The following is a 16,551-nucleotide window of genomic DNA, read 5'->3' as shown; positions in this document are numbered from 1 at the left end:
TAGACCAGCAACCTTCTCCAGCAGGTCACAAACTCCTCTGATGATTGGACCATCTCTGGCATTCCAGCCAACCAGCACCGCCTGACCCTCACCAGACTTGACCCTGGGAGCTTGTATGAAGTGGAGATGGCAGCTTACAATTGTGCAGGCGAAGGCCAGACAGCCATGGTGACCTTCCGAACTGGTATGGGCCAAACATTGTCTCCAGCTCGGGGCTTCCGTGGGCCTGAGCCAATCCTCCCAGGCCCAGGTGGGAAGCCCTGCTGAGCTTGTCCCAGCTATTCACCTGTAACTTTATCTTCCTTTCACCTATGACCTCCCTATGGTTTGTGTGACCAGGCTGAGGTCCCCCCTTTCGTCAAGACAGTCACCAGCTGGCATCCCTTTGCCCCCTCTCTCTCAGGGGCCAGGTGCAACACCAAGGCAGTCAGGGAGAGCTGGAGGTCGGACCACACTTCCAATGTCCTGTATTATTTGCATCACCTTGTCAGACCACCTGACAGACCCTCAGGCAGAACACAGTCTGTGGAAGGGGAAACCTAGTGCACGCTCCCTCCCTTCCTGATCTCAGCTCATTTCTACCCAGGACGGCGGCCCAAACCTGAAATCATGGCCAGCAAGGAGCAGCAGATCCAGAGAGATGACCCTGGAGCCAGCCCCCAGAGCAGCAGCCAGCCAGACCATGGCCGCCTCTCCCGTAAGCCCCCAGCAACCCAGAGGGCGGCGGTGACGAGCAGTCAGAACTGGAACCAGGTCCTCTGCCTCAGAAGGCTCATTGCTGCAGGTGGAACAAGGTCTTGGTTCCATGGGTCCAAGAGTCCTTATGATATTTTCCTGGCATCTCCCCAGTTAACCACAATGAGGAAATTTAGATTGGAGCTTTCAGATGAAATGCTGGAATCCCACACTGGGGTTGCTGACCCTGTGGGTCCAGAGAGCAGTGGAGGGGACAGCAGCTGGCCCTTGACCTCCACACTCTGACACAGCAGAAGTAGAACTTTTAGGGGTCTGAAATCTGAGTTCCTCACAGGAGACGGTGAGCCAGGGAGCCCTAGGAAGGTCTGAAGCGGCTGCCTGGGGGCGGAGGGCTGCGGGGAGGAGCAGGCCCCCATCAGGACAGGCGAAGTCCAGACGCAATACAGCTGTCTTCTCATCGTGTCCCCTCCTCCTGCTTCCTTTCTCCCTTGTGTGGTTTCCTCCAGCCCCGGAAGCTCCAGACAGGCCTACTATCTCCATGGCCTCTGAGACATCAGTGTATGTGACCTGGATTCCCCGTGGGAATGGTGGCTTCCCAATCCAGTCCTTCCGTGTGGAGTACAAGAAGCTAAAGAAAGTGGGGGACTGGATTCTGGCCACCAGCGCCATCCCTCCCTCCCGGCTCTCAGTGGAGATCACAGGCCTAGAGAAAGGTAGGGGCCTGGCTGTTGTCCTACCTGGTCCCTCAGTACCCCCGACCACCTGGAGGAAGACAGTGGGGGCCCTTCTCTCTGCTTATCGTCTGCCCACCACCAGGCTCACATGGATGTTCTTGGTTGCACCTCAGTCCCACAGCCCTTCCTGCTCCCTCTCTCTGTCCATAAGAGGTCTAGAACCATCTCCGTTGTGGCTCCCTTCCGACAAGGGTGGAGTTCTTGTGAGTCCTTTGGGGCTTGCTTTTAGGCACCAGAAGATCCCTCCAGGTCCTGAGCCTGGGTGGGCTGCGGGGTGTCTGACAGTGTTTCTCAGCTTCTGGGTTCAGTGAGTGTCTCTCTCCAGGCACCTCCTACAAGTTCCGAGTCCGGGCTCTGAACATGCTGGGGGAGAGCGAGCCCAGCGCCCCCTCCCGGCCCTACATGGTGTCGGGCTACAGCGGCCGCGTGTATGAGAGGCCAGTGGCAGGCCCTTACATCACCTTCACCGACGCCATCAACGAGACCACCATCATGCTCAAGTGGATGGTAAGTGGCCTTGCACAGACTGCAGTGTGAAGATGGGGCCAAGCTTTGTGTTGGGCAGGATCTGGCTGCTGCGTCACAGACAAGAAGGAATCACTTTTCTGCCTCAGTCCTCCCTTTGAGACGCCTCGCCTTAAGTGTTGCTCCACCCATGTACCTGGGAATTGGGCCAGAGGGACTCACCCTCACAATACCCAGGAAGGTTCAGAGGCTACTGAAGGCTTCAGAGAAATGGCAGTTTGTTTCTTTTCTCCAAAAGCTGGGGGACCTCTAGGCTAAATAGAATAATGAGTGATCTCCACAGCATTCTCCAGAGAGCCTTGGGGATATCATCAGAAATGTTTGGCAGGGTCTCCCAGTGAATTTTAAACTCTAGGCTGCGGTAAAATTCCATCCACCAGTGGTTCTGCTCACATGATGATTTCTCTGATCCATTGTCCACTTTTTTCTTCTCCATTCCCTATAGTATATTCCAGCAAGTAACAACAACACCCCAATCCATGGCTTTTATATCTATTACCGACCCACAGACAGTGACAACGATAGTGACTACAAGAAGGATATGGTGGAAGGTGAGAAACACTTGTGTGTGATGAGTTTTCTCTGTCGGCAAGGGGGTCCAGCTGTTGGTGAAGGTATGAAGCCTGGGCCGGTGTGAAACAAAGCATCTGCGCCCCATATCGTTGAGTCTTTCATGACACACGAGGTCAGCAAGTTCATAAAACCACATGCTTGCTTCCCATGGTGACGGGCCAACAGGAACTCGGGCGGGCACCTAGAACGTTTCCTCCAATGTCCCTCCACCACATGGCCCCTGTGCTGGTCAGCGGCACCAGCCCAAACACACAACCCTGACTGGGTCTGACTGCGATGGGGGCCAAGCAAACTAGATAAAACCACCACTCGTGACTCTCTTGCTCTCTTTCCCAGGGGATAGATACTGGCATTCCATCAGCCACCTGCAGCCAGAGACCTCCTACGACATTAAGATGCAGTGCTTCAATGAAGGAGGGGAGAGCGAGTTCAGCAACGTGATGATCTGTGAAACCAAAGGTGCTCCTCTTTGAGTTCTCTGCTTTCCTCTCCCTATTTCCAGCAAACTAGGGCAGAAACACTGTTCCATATGCTATGCTGGGTATCTCTTCCCCAGGAAGACGTCTTGTTTTCCAAGTATCCTCAAACTTTATTATTTTTAACCCTTCTGTTCATATTCCTGTGCCTCAAATTAAGTGTGAAGGGGTTGCCATCATGACAGCGTCAAGGAACTTGGGAATTAAGTCATATATGAACTCATGGACTAGAGCCTAAACTTAAGTTGGGAACTTTCTATAAACACTTTCTTCCTGCTGTAACATTTGGTACTTAACATTGGTTAGTTTACTTAATTTAACTACAACATCATGAGACAGGAAAGAAGCTGAGCATCAGGAAATGACGTGCCTTGACCACGGTCCTGCAGCCAGTTAGCAGTAGAGCATGCTTTGGGCCAAGTTCATCTAACTACAAGCCCAGACTCTTTCTTTTCACTAAAACCTGCTAAATGTATTCACACGATGACTTGTTAATTTTTGTGCTTTAGTCAAGGGGGTCAGTGGCATTATCTCCATTTTGCAAATACTGAAAGTGTATACAGCAGACATATTGCAAAGTACATGATCAGAAGACCACAAAGGAATAGGAATGAAGACAAGAAACAGCCTGTTTTCCTGTCACTGAGGCATCAGCACTCTCTCTCCAGCTTTGCGCTGCTGTCAGTCACTGACTCGCAAATCCTGAGTGCCTCCTGTGTGTGCTTCCTACCCTCTTCTCTCACGTACAGTGAAGCGAGGGGCAGCGACACACACAGCTGGGAGTCCTGTATCAAGTGACCACAGAGTGCCCAGGACAGAGAACAGAGGCCTCACAAAGGCTTTGCACTGGTCTTCTGGAAGGACTGAATCAGGCTGGACTGGGGAGGGAGTGGTCTCGGGACAGGATCAGCCTGGAAGTGGCTCCAGATGCTTGGAGTATGTGACCCTTGGATGGGGACAAGAGAAGGAATGCTCAGGGAAGAGGCCAGGGACATTGGTGGGTCATTGAGGACCCTGTGGGCCATGATGTGGAGGAGGGTCATGATTGGAATTGTTTGTTGAGAAGGGTGACTGTTGACTATGCAGGAAAGTGACTGTGGCTGGAGGGAGAGAACTGGGGCCGTGGAGTAAAGGTGAGGTGAAGGGGTGGGCCTGAGTCTCTTTTCTGAGGAAGCGTATGTAGGACTAGGGACTGACAGCATGCTGGGGTGGGGAGACAGAGAAAGGAGCTCAAAGTAAACCTTGAGGCTTCTAGCTTGAAGTACCACAGGGGCGATGTTGCCATTTATTGAAATGGGAACCAGCTTCCATGAGAAAGGACCAAGGTGAAGCCACTTGGAAGCATATTGAGTCTGATTCTTCTGAGACACTGAAATGCAAGTGTCCCATGAGAGGAGCAGGTCTGGTGCCCAGTGGGAGGGATCAGAGAAGGGAGGTTGACTTGGCAGTGGTTAGATATCGGTTGAAATCATGGGAACAGATGAGAGAGTGTGGACTGAGAAGGCCCAGGATGACCTCCCAGTGTCTGAGGAGAAGACAGAAAGAAAAGAGAAATGGGAAGAGGCAGCAGTCAGAGAGGTCATAGGATAATCAGAGCCTGTAGGATCGGGAAGTCCAGGGGGAAGGAGGCGACGATGTCACATACACCCTGACAACAGCAGAACCCAGATGAGGTGTTTACCACCCCGTCACCTTTGAACTGGCATTTCACAACTGCCGCCTGTCCTGGGGAGTCCCCAGACATCTGTCGCCCTGCGATGCAGCCTGAGCTCATAGCTGGTACTTCCCATCTCTTCATCCGTCCAGGAATAGTAAATTCTTCCAATCCCACTTCTTCTGCCGGTTTCATGCACTTTTTAATATTTTCTTCCAAAAGTTCACCAGCTCTGCTTTCAGAAACCCCCTAGACTACTTCTGCCCCAAAGGCCCAGTCCGACTCTAGTGCTTGGCTCACAATATCTCAGGTTGTGTTTTGAAATATAAGGTTCAGTTCTCCTCAACAATATCACATTTCACATTAGATGCCATTTCATGCTGAGCTTGGACACCACATTCATCCAAATGAGGGTTTTTGAGGCCCTGTCTTGTGAATTTGACCCCATTTCCCACACCATCAAATCAGGGTATTTTTTTTTCTGTTTGTTGTGAAAGAAATGTCAAAGAATAGATGCTGAAGTGAGTTTTGTCTGCAATTACAGCTCGGAAGTCTTCTGGTCAGCCTGGTCGACTCCCACCCCCAACTTTGGCCCTACCTCAGCCGCCACCCCCTGGAACCATAGAGCGGCCAGTGGGCACCGGGACCATGGTGGCGCGCTCCAGCGACCTGCCCTACCTGGTTGTCGGGGTTGTCCTGGGCTCCATTGTCCTCATCATTGTTGCCTTCATCCCCTTCTGCTTGTGGAGAGCCTGGTCTAAGCAAAGTGAGTGAGTGACCCTCCTCAGAACCAAGGGCAAGGAGCCTGGGGAGGGGAGAGGGGCCTCCCAGCCCCCCAAGGAGGCCTCTCCAGGGCAAGATTGGAGGCACCCCACCTCACATTCTTGGAGAGAGTGAGAGAATACTCCAAGACTCGGCCCTCTCCTCCCAGAGCACAGACCTGGGCAGATGGAAGAGAATACAAAGAAGTGGAAGCTGGTCTGTCGTGTCTGCATCTCGGGAACTCAGCACTTCCTTCACTCCAACTCCTTTTCATGTCTGAAGCTGCTGCTTTGACTGCGTGTTCATACTGAAAACTGACCCTGTCTCTTCCCTCCAAGCATTTCCAGCCTCTTCTCTGCGTCTGGGGCTGCCTTGAGCTTCCCCCTTTTCCTGGGTTAATCTTACATTATCTGCTAATTTCTGCTTCAAATGGCAACACACCTGGTCCATTTGCCTCTCCCCAAACATTGCTCCTTCTGTTCACTCACCTCCTCCTTCCCCTAAACCCTGGCCTCTATATCTCCTCACCCTTTGCCCTGCTGCAAACAAAGAATGGATGTTAGGAAGGAGTGGGTGCAAGAAGAATGTTCTGAGAGAGAATGTCCCTCGGGCAGTGTCAACTCACTGCCTACCTCAATTGACCCTATGTGTTCAGGAGTTTTCCGAGATTCATCTTGGACTTTTTGAAGCTGCCCCAGCCTCCTAGGCCTAAGCATACCTCTATCCTTCTGTCCTTCCAGAACATACAACAGACCTGGGGTTTCCTCGAAGTGCCCTTCTGTCCTCCTCCTGCCAATATACTATGGTACCACTGGGCGGACTCCCAGGCCATCGAACCAATGGGCAGCCCTACCTCAGTGGCACCAATGGACGGGCCTGTGCCAATGGGCTACATGTGAACAGGGGCTGCCCTGCAGCTGCCATGGGCTACCCAGGCTTGAAACCACAGCAACACTGCCCGGGGGAGCTTCCGCAGGTAACACAGCCCTGAGAGTGTGGGCAAGCCCGTACAGGCCACCATGGAGGGAGTGGTTGGGCTGCCTCCTGGGGCTTTCTCCCTTCCAGCCTCTAATCTGGAGTGCTGGGCCAGGCTTTCTCTAGTCAAGAACAGCCCATCCTGTTGAACAGTGAACAGGAAAGTTACCTGGACTCACTGACATCACCTTTTCCTGACTCTTTCTTTTGAGCAGCAGGATGACACCAGCAGCCTGCTGAGGCAGACCATTCTTGGCAATGGATATGACCCCCACAGTCACCAGGTTCCCAGGTAACCAGGCCCCTCCCCCTCCCTGCCTTCCACTCCCCAGCCCGAGAGCTCACTTCCTCTTTAGCTTCTCAAATCCAGCGACCGTCACTGAGAGGTGAGCATCAGTGTTCCACTCAGGAATCCCCACGTCTGACGACCTGCACCACAGGACTCCTGCCTGACAGGCAGTTGGGGGGACTGCACTCATGATGCCCTTTCTGCTCTGGGGCATGGCTTGGCCTCTCAGAATCCTCCCCTCACTTGGCAGGCCAGAGCAGCCACATACAGCTGGCTTTACCCAGATTCCCCTGGACACTTACTCCGCAGCATCTCACATGCTCAGGCTTGCATGGAATAAAATGGAGATGATAGACTAGAATTACCCATGAAGTGATGGTGTGGCGCCTCTTGATGTTCAGAGGGGAGGAGTCCCTGCTCCCTTGAGCTCTGACCAGCTCTGATGCCCACGGACAGGGAACAGCTGGAGGGTGGGGGTACAGCCCCCTCCGCCCCTAGCTCACTTCCCCATCTGGTCTCATGCTTGCAGGGGTCCCAAGTCTAACCCGGATGAGGGCTCTTTCTTATACACATTGCCTGATGACTCAACTCGCCAGCTGCTCCAGACCCACCAGGACTGCCTCCAAATCCAGGAACAGCCTGCCGCCACAGGCCAGTCAGGAAGGAGGAGTGTACCCCAGAATCCTGGGCTAGAAGCAACGTGGGACCCTCTTTTTCACCCAGGTCAGTACCAGGGACAGGGCGGAGGTTGAACAGGCTGGGGATGACATGAGGTAGGCATCCACGACCCACGAGTGACTTGGAGGAGGGAGAGATAAGTCCTCGAAGGTGGTCCTTGATGAGGAGCCATCCACAGCTTTCATCTGGGAGAGAGAGGGGAGGGACAGATGGCTGGCCGTCCTCCCGCCCTGCTGAAGGCCCGGCAGGGGCCTACCAGGTGGGGCCCCCGCCACCATGGCAAGCTATGTCCTCAAAGGTTGGGAGAAAGTACACTGCTTCATTTCAGAGAAAGAAGCCCTTTTGGTCTCTACATTTCAAGGCCATTCACAAAGTCCTCCCACCTCTCCTCACACCGAGAGTCCTTCTCTAATCCCCCTGAAATACCTCGCTTTGTTGGGTCTTGTCTCTTAATTAAGGAATGAGGTTGCATCAATGATCGAGCAGCCAAGGTCTCCCGAACCTCATCATCGTCTCTCTGCTTCCACAGGACTCTTTCTCCAAGACACTTAAGGCACGCCACCCGCCCCCCACCACCCCCGCCCCGATCCCACCGTCTTCCTTTGTGCCAGTCTCTTGGAAATCAGTGGACGCTCAGTTGGGGTGCAGGTCGGTTCAGAGGATTGGCTCGTGTTTCTTAGCCTCCATGGCTGGATGTCGGTTCACACACAGATCCTAGACCCTGTCTCTGGGAGATGAAACTTTAAGACAGGCACCTCCTGGAGCCAGATCTAGTATCATTAAACTAGAACCACCTGCATCTGGGAGAATGAGTTGTAAGTGGGATGATCACGAGGAGAGATCACACCAGAAGGGTAGACTGGCGGCCGAAGGCTGGAAAGAGCAGGGCTTTCTTCCACATTTCATGGACTTAGCTGACTTCATCTGCCCCAGGGCACAAGGCTAAGGGCTCAGGAGCCTCCATGGTCCCACCGCTGAAAGGTGTAGGTGGGACATGGGGAGTAAGTGCCCCCTCCATGTCTGTGAGAGACCTTAGAGGGGGGAAAATGCTCTTGTGAGGGGTGTAGGTTTCTGTCGCTCCTTTAACGCTGGTGTAACCAGCTCCTGCCACAGAGAGATTGACCCAGGACCACTGAGCCTTGGTTCCTGGTCAGTCTGGGTTTTAATGGTTCCCGTTTTTCTCTCTCCTCAGGGCCCCCGTGCTGTCTGGGCCTTGTACCTGTTGAAGAGGTGGACAGTCCCGACTCTTGCCAAGTGGGTGGAGGAGACTGGTGTCCCCAGCATCCTACGGGGGCCTACAGAGGGCAGGAGCTCGGGATGCGGCTCCCCTCCAGCCCTCCGGTGCACGTGTCTTTTGAAACACCCCCTCCTACAATTTAGGCAGAGGCCGATATTCCAGAAAGACTATATTTGTTGTTTTTAAAAAGAGGCAGAGAAAATGGTATTTATTTTTCTATAATAGCCATATTTATATATTTATGCACTTGTAAATAAATGTACATGTTTTTATAATTCTGGAGAGAGACGTAGGGATCCTCCCCATTGAGGTATGAGAGGGAAAACAAGCTGCAACACAGCAGGAGTCAACCCCGAAGGAGTAAGGAGCTGGCCGGAGTGCAGACAGAGCAGGCAGCCCTCTGCTGGGAGGCTGCAGGAGGCCCGCAGAGAAGCTGCTGGAGGGAAGAATCCTAGGCACACTGTCTGTGATGATCTGAGGGAAATGCAAGGGCCACAGGCTGGAGACACCCGTGAAGATGGCCGGATCTGGTGCTTCGGGAAACGTTTTCAAAAGACGTCCGTGAGAATAGACTGAGATGTGTATAGTACTATAAGCATTAACAAACCTTCCAGAATCAATAATCTGTGGCAACATATCTCTGTAAAAACAAACACTGTAACTTCTAAATAAATGTTTAGTCTTCCCTGTAACCTTCAGCTTAGTCACGTGTGAGTCAGCATTCTCTCCAGACATTAGGACGTAGGCTTTGAGCATTTGTAGAAAATGCACACTTGTGACATTTTTCAGATCCATCAAGAGGTGAGATCTGGAAAAGGTGGCAGATGTCCCTAGTTTTTTCTTTTTGGGCGTCAGTTGTTTTTATTAATGTAGACGGCATGGATCACGGGTTAGTCCAAGAGGGAGAGAGTACAGGAGGCGAGGAGAGGCAGATTCATGGTTCGCTCACTGACTGGAGTGAGGAGCAGCTTTGGGCACATCAAAGGAATGAAACTAATCCTTTCTAGAGAGGTGTGTGTTGAAGACCAAATATTTTCTCCAAAAGAGCATTGAGGAAGTGCTAGGCTACATGTGAATTTGTGGTGCCTGATAAAACTCACTTCCTCTCTTTCCAAAGATACACCAACATTGCCAGAGGCATTGACTCACTAGTTGTTTAAAATCAACATTTACTTACTGCTGTCCAACCAGAGGATCCACCTTTATACGTGAAACTAGATGGAGGCTGAAGCTTGCGATGAAAGCCCTCACACCCTTTAACTGTTGTCAGGGGGGATGTATTTTCTAGATTTCAGTAACAGATTCAGTTACAGATTAAATGCCACTTGACACTCAAGCTCATTAAGAGTCATTGTGCCAGAGCCTGGCTTCACCCAGTAGTCACGCGTTGGATGAACAAGATCCCAGGAAAGCCCGGGAGGGACTCTGACTGTCTGGGACAAATGCGCCCTCTGCTGGCCAGAAGAAATACAGCGCCTGCTCTTACATCATTGCGTCGTTTTTCCATCAAACAGCTAAATTGGAAAAAGAACTCTCATCGAGGCACCACATGATTTTCAGAAAAGCAGTATTTAAAAAATAGAAAATGAAGGACTGTAAAGAACATGGCAATGATAGGAAAGGGGAAGCAGAGCAAGGAAGAAATAAGATGACTTCGACACAACCTGTCATTAAAGGTCAGAGGTCACTTCCAGGAGTGAGGCAGAGGTCACGGTCTCAGCCTTCACTCAGCTAATCCAGGGGCACTCAGATCTGGCCTGTAACTCACCTTCTAGCCCATTAGCTTTTGGTGAACTTTATTGAAGTGACATGTAAAGTTGCTTTCTGCACACCATTGGAACCGTACCACCACTGAATGGTCTTTAGTTCTCAAAAAAAAAAAAAAAAAAAGGGAAAGATAAAGCACTTCTGAGGCACGTTAAATGAGATAAATGTGCATTCTTACCTTAGCCAATTGCAGGAAAGAAGGAAAAGATTAGGGTACCAGGCTTTTAAATGTCTGCCAGGAAAATGAAACAGCTCAGATATTCAATTTCATTTCATTTTTTATTTCTTTAGATGCAGGTTAGTTACTATAATGCCTTTTTAAAATTTGAGTCAGTCAGCAAAGGCTGTATAAATTACCAGACGGAAGAGTAAGACCCAGTGTGCTGAGCTGGTGGGGGTGCAGAGCTCAGAGACCTGGCTCCTGGCCCAGAAACCCCTATCAGGAGGGCAGCCCATGCGATAGGACAGGCTGACTTCACAGGAATGATAACTGCTTTTCCTGCTGGACTCTACAGTTTTTCTTCCAATGCTGAGATGAGATACTATGCATGAGGGTTCACAATAGCCAAGCTTCATTAACGGTTGATCCACAAGTAACTCATTTAGACTGATTTGGGGCCTCACGCTCAGAGGAGAGGCTGCCTTCTCTGAGGGCACAGCAGGAGGCGGAGAACAGTGCGATCAGGGCAGCAGGACCCCTTGCCATCTGCCCCCAGCTGAAGCTGCACCCCAGGGTCTCCTTCTGTTGGAAGCTGAACTTTCCAAAGACTCAGGTGCTCATTCTTAATTATAGATTCAAGACTAAGTCTGGAATCAAGTAGAAAGGAAACTAAAACTATCTGTCTGTGTTGTCCATTTCAAAATAAAAATGAGTGCTAACTACGTTGTCAAATTTCAAACATGCTGGAGGAAGGCCTAAATATTGTGGACTTCAGAAACGATTTAGTCCAGTTCAATTTGGGAAAAAAATAATCATCCTGATTGGTTTTGCTCTAAGTCGAAACACATATGGAACCCTTGACACGGCTCTTCCATAGACCCCAAATCCACTCTTGCTGCAATTAGAACTATAGGATTTCAGAACGGGAAGGGACCTCAGGGCTGCTCCAAATCTCTCATCTGTCAGACAATAAAATGAGGCCCAGGAAGATGACCTAACTGCCCCTGACTCTCACCACTACCAAGGGGACAGTGTCTCCTCGGGGACCGACCACTTTATGCAGACAGTGGCTCGTATGGTAGGCAGCCAGTGAGGAACCGAAGCCTCCTGCTAAACAGCCGAGTGAGGGTGTTTGGGAGCAGCCCTTCCAGCTTCAGATGGCTGCAACCCTGACTCACAGCTTGACCGCAGCCTCACGAGAGACCCTGAGCCAGAAACGCCCAGCTCAGCTGCTCCCAGATTCCTGACCCTCAGAGACTGCATGAGATAAGTGTTTGCTGTTTTAAGCTATGTTTGGGGGTAATTTTTATGCAGCAATAAATAAGTGGAACGCTCAGAGTGATGACTAGCACATTTTTTAAAATGCTTGAAAGGCACACATAGTTTAGGGCATACAGCAGAGAAAGTGATGAAAGGGTGCTCTCCAGGAGAGAAGCTGCCTACGTCAGAGATTTATGGTGATGAGCACGAACTGTTGGGACCTCTTAAGAAGGAATACGAAAGAATCTTAGGGAGACAATAGGCCAAATGGCTACGCATACATGTATTCTAACACACAAAGTCAGTCAGTCCTGTCTGTATTTGGGAGCAGATGAGCAGGCTAGCACAGGTTAGGAAGACTTGCCATTGCTGAGTCACTTTCCATGATGCAATATGGCCTTCTTCACCTTTCCTTCTCAGTGACCAACTTATATGCTAGGACAGCCTCACTAGAGTAGCTCCTTAATACGGACACATGGAGCTCTGAATCTTAAGTGCCATGTGCCACTATTAACAGGAATCCAAATATCAGCGGGACGGTTGTTAGATGGGTGCAGCCATGCATCCCAATGACCGCTTACCCCCAAACCAAAAGGCTACTCTCAGATTAGTTTAAAATGTTATGCACAATCAGAAGTGATTGTTAGAGAGGATCTCTCAGAATGATGTAATTTATTTCATTACTCCTGGATCTATATCAAAACTAGCAAATGACTCAAGTAGAACCTGAAAGAAAATGGCATAGGACATAAGAAATGGTGGGAATACTTAGAATACTGAGAAAGCGGCAAACATCTTCAGAGGAGAACCTCCTTGTTGACCATTTTGCAAAACACACGCCACTGCCCCACTGATTGCAGAAGGGTTTGCTGAAACCGTGGGTGATTCAGGAAGCTGGTTATTTCCTTTCTGCCAAGCCAGAGTGAACTGCTTTGCTATCTCTGTCTGCACTTCCTGAATCCTAAGCCCTCACATTACTGCTCTATGCAGGTAACAATGCCAAAATTCTAATTTGTATTTCTTGTTCTCAGATATCGTTGGTAAAATAGGTTGTCTTTTTCTCTTGTGTCCTCCCAGAGAATACTTAATAACATCAAAGTATATTTTCCAAGGATTCAAGCTTTGAAGAAAGGAAGTTTTCTCATGGATTGCTGAATGACACTTTTTCTTGCCAATGGCTAAAAATTCAGAGAACCAAAAAACCAATTTCCTAAAACAGGCTATAGTACAGATGCTTGCTTGCGATGTGAGACACAGCCTTCTGGGACTGCATACTCAATCCAGTTGGTTCCAAACAGATCTAAGATGGTTCAGTTCAATAATAAACAGATGTTGAGTGCTGCAGTCAGTTCTCAGATAACCAAACTGGAGAAACAATATTAAAACTACATGACTGGATCTGGTTTCAGACTTTTAGATAACTTCACTTTAAAACATTAGGATTGTCGCAGGCCACAAGGAATAGAACTTCTGGTGAATGCGTCAGACATCTTGGATGGATTTGAGAAAGAGGCAAATTTAAAGATCCATGGGCTTCATCTGGTTCTCTTGTGGAGGCTGAATGGGTGGGAGGATGAACCCACCTTTCTTGCGCAAAAGGGCAATCTCTTTCTTTAAGGCGGAAATCCTTTCTGCCTGGACTTGGATCAGTTCCGTGACCTTCTCTCTTGCCACAATGTCTGCTTTCCGAGGGCCCTGGAAGGCATTGCCCTGTTGAAAGAAAATGCCTCCCTGCTTTAAGTGTCATTTGGAAGGTGAAAAATTCCCCGTCCTTACACATCTGTCAGGAGTGCCTGCCTGACAGCCAATTTCAACAGCCATTGCTCCTTCTTTTAAGGGGCCTCCAATTCCTCCACTGGAATCCCACCATGAGAAATGGGTCCCTCTGGGCTACTGAAGATCTCTTAAAATGCAAATCCCCTTTAGAAGAGTAGGTAACACACTAAGCTAGCTATCAGAGGACTCACTGCTGGAATCCTAAGAGACAAGGGACATCCTTTTTCTATACAGCCCATATTTTGTTTTCCAAAAAAGAAATCTTGATTTCCTCATCAGATTTCTTGCCCTGCCCAGCCAGCTCCTGCCCAGGCTGCAGACATCACCTTTAGGTGCAGCCTTTGCCCCCTGGACTAAGTTAGGATTTCCTGCTCTATGTTCTATCAAAACAGGAATAATATATCATTGTAATCATCAGATTGGACCATTTGCAATTTCATATTTGACCATTTTTTTAATCTAAAAAAGTGGCGATGTCATGTGGTTCGACCTAAATGCTTCTTTGATATCTTTCTTGTGAGATCCTGTGCCTGTTGGAGAGAAGGCCCACTGGGCCTGGGTCTCACACTCCACCCAGCACCTAGCCTAGAGCTTGCTGCCTAAGTAGCTGGTCAGTCAAACTTGAATGCACATTAAAGGAAGGGACGTGATGCTTCCCTAGTGTCCACTCTGTGCCACGTGCTTTACATGCACCATCTCACTTCCTCCTCACAACTCGGTGAACTAGGTGGTGTTATTCCAATTTTATAAATATAGAAACAGACATATTAATGACCTGGCCTAAGTCTCTAGAGTATTAGGGACTGGAAGAGTAGGGTTAGAACCAGGTGACCTGAAGCCAACAGTCCATGACTTTGTCCATGACCCCCACTTACTATGGCAGACTCTCATAATCAGTAGGGGCGACCATTGCCCAATACTTCTGCATCTCCTCCCTTGCCCACCTTCACTTTGGAGGCTGTGAAAGCTAAACACTAACCTTACCCAGTTTCTCCTCCAGCCAGTAGTGGCTAAGTGGATGTAAGCAGAAAACTTTTGCTTTCTTAATGAAAGGGACAGAAGTGGCTGGCATATGGATGTGAAATGTAGAGCTGAGGCAGCCATCTCATGATTTTGAAGGAACTTCAAATAATCACTAAGGAAATCACGGATACCGGTGCCGACATTATGGACCCACTGAACCAGAACCCCTCAGTCATCTCTTTCAGACTTCTTGTTAAGGGAGAAAAATGACCTCTATTTGTTTAAGCTTCTGTCAGTGGGCCGTTTTGTTACTTGTAGCTGAATGCCCGCACCCAGCTCATGCCTAGTCACTCCTGTCAGTCACTTTGAAGTCAGCTTAACTTTTCCCTCATTCTCCTTGCCATATCCAAACAAATTTTGGCTATTCTTAATTTGAAATGTCTTTTGACACTTTCTTTTTTATCCTTGCCATTTACGTCCCAATTCATGCCCAGATTGTTATAAGAATAATAGCAATGGAGTCAGCTTTGGAGGCAGACTGGCTTTGGTTTAAAAACTAACATCCCTGTGTATTAGCTCTGAGAGCATGAGTAACTTACTTAACTGCTCTGAGCTTGGGAAATTAGTATTTTGAGGATTAAATGAGATACCCTGTGTAAAGAGACTCTACATGTAAAGATACACCATAAAGTATACTATGTAAAGATACATATGTAAAGAGACATATACTATTAATTTCCTTTCCCATCAACTGATCGCCTATCTCCAAACTCTTCTCTCTCCAATGTATCTGGACTTATCAAAGCACATCAAGCCAACAAATGTTTCTGACTACATACTCTGAAGATTTTTCTGGGCATTAACCTTCTCGACATTGCCTTGATTCTTCACTCAAAAATTCTTCAGTGGGTAAAGGACCCTTGATATTCAGATGCTGGTAATCCTCTCATATTCAGTCTCCAATTACAAATCCTCTTACTCATTCTCCATGGAATAAATCATATTCTTTCTTGCTTTTGGAGTTTTGCTTAAAACAGTGACCCTTAAACTCTAGCATGCAGCAGAATCACCCAGGAGGCTTGTTCATGGAGTTTGCTGGGCCCTCCCCAAGAGCTTCTGATTTGGTGGATCTGGAATGGGGCCAAGAATCTGCATTTCTAACAAGTTGCCCAGGTTATGCTTATGCTGTTCTTCAGGGGACCACACTTTGAGAACTCCTGACTTAGACTATTTCCAGGTGCTTATAGAAAACATAAAGAAAACCAAGAGAAATAATGGGAATTTTTGCATAAACTATTGTAAGAATATGACATAATAGTTTAGAATATGCCATATATGTATTAGTTTCCTAGAGGGCAAGGCTGGAATAGGGTCAACCTATATTAAATAAGTATTATCGACCACATACCATGTATCAAATACTACTATGTTAGGCTCAATAAATATAACAGCAAGTTGAAAGCCATAAAAAGTACTAAGTATTTTAATAAGAAAACATGTAAGATCTCAAAATTTAAGATGACTACTTTAGGTCAAATGAAATAAAGATAGTGGAAATGGATGTTTGACATTAAATTCAGGGAGTAGATTGGCGTTATTATTTATACCTAAACAACCTTACCTCTCCAAGGCCAAGGCAAACCCCACAGATTAGTACTTATGCAAGTTCATGGCATCCGAGAGGCATACAATGGAGCTAGTGCCCTAGGCTCACTGTAATGTGGCTCCCATCAACCCAATGTCCTCAGGGACCCAGGAGGGCCAGAAGTGGTTCAAGATCAAGGTTTGTTTAAATGCCAGCACTTGATATTCTTGTGAATAGCTACCTTTACAGAGGCTCCCCAATTCTGATAAAGGGTCTGAAGACAAGGAACAAACCTGCTGGTTCTGTAGTGTATTCAAACGAGAATCAAGTTTCTTCTTTTCGATACATAAATCATTCATCTGATGAAGCTTTTTAGTGTGTTCTTTTGTCTTCATCATCAGTTCCCATCGCATTTGAGCAATCTTTTCCTACCAGGGCAGG

The 16,551-nt window shown here is 48.6% G+C and overlaps 2 protein-coding genes across 20 annotated transcripts in view; one reads left to right on the top strand and one right to left on the bottom strand.

Moving 5' to 3' along the window:
* Window positions 1–9,291, top strand: part of BOC (BOC cell adhesion associated, oncogene regulated) — a 71,484-nt gene extending 62,193 nt beyond the window's left edge. For 8 of the 14 annotated variants that reach the window (XM_023623770.2, XM_023623772.2, XM_023623771.2 and 5 more), the window contains 11 exons: window positions 22–184; window positions 587–697; window positions 1,203–1,409; window positions 1,756–1,937; window positions 2,401–2,506; window positions 2,865–2,987; window positions 5,203–5,424; window positions 6,161–6,396; window positions 6,611–6,687; window positions 7,214–7,407; window positions 8,555–9,291. In XM_023623770.2, coding sequence (XP_023479538.2) covers window positions 22–184; window positions 587–697; window positions 1,203–1,409; window positions 1,756–1,937; window positions 2,401–2,506; window positions 2,865–2,987; window positions 5,203–5,424; window positions 6,161–6,396; window positions 6,611–6,687; window positions 7,214–7,407; window positions 8,555–8,742 — 1,809 coding nt within the window. In that variant the 3' untranslated portion in view covers window positions 8,743–9,291. The remainder of the gene's footprint in view (window positions 1–21; window positions 185–586; window positions 698–1,202; window positions 1,410–1,755; window positions 1,938–2,400; window positions 2,507–2,864; window positions 2,988–5,202; window positions 5,425–6,160; window positions 6,397–6,610; window positions 6,688–7,213; window positions 7,408–8,554) is intronic. The other 6 variants (XM_023623774.2, XM_070243822.1, XM_070243825.1 and 3 more) reach the window with 1 other exon arrangement.
* A 1,335-nt stretch (window positions 9,292–10,626) lies between these two features.
* CFAP44 (cilia and flagella associated protein 44) overlaps window positions 10,627–16,551 on the bottom strand; it is a 105,218-nt gene continuing 99,293 nt past the window's right edge. For all 6 annotated transcript variants that reach the window (XM_023623762.2, XM_070243817.1, XM_023623763.2 and 3 more), the window contains 2 exons: window positions 16,404–16,538; window positions 10,627–13,496 (listed from right to left, as the gene is read on the bottom strand). In XM_023623762.2, the coding sequence (XP_023479530.1) occupies window positions 13,305–13,496; window positions 16,404–16,538 (327 nt within the window). In that variant the 3' untranslated portion in view covers window positions 10,627–13,304. The remainder of the gene's footprint in view (window positions 13,497–16,403; window positions 16,539–16,551) is intronic.

Source organism: Equus caballus, chromosome 19 (assembly GCF_041296265.1).
Source record: "Equus caballus isolate H_3958 breed thoroughbred chromosome 19, TB-T2T, whole genome shotgun sequence".
Taxonomy (NCBI): Eukaryota; Metazoa; Chordata; class Mammalia; order Perissodactyla; family Equidae; genus Equus; species Equus caballus.
Note: the sequence above shows the minus strand (reverse complement) of the source record. Positions and strands in the feature narration are given on the sequence as shown.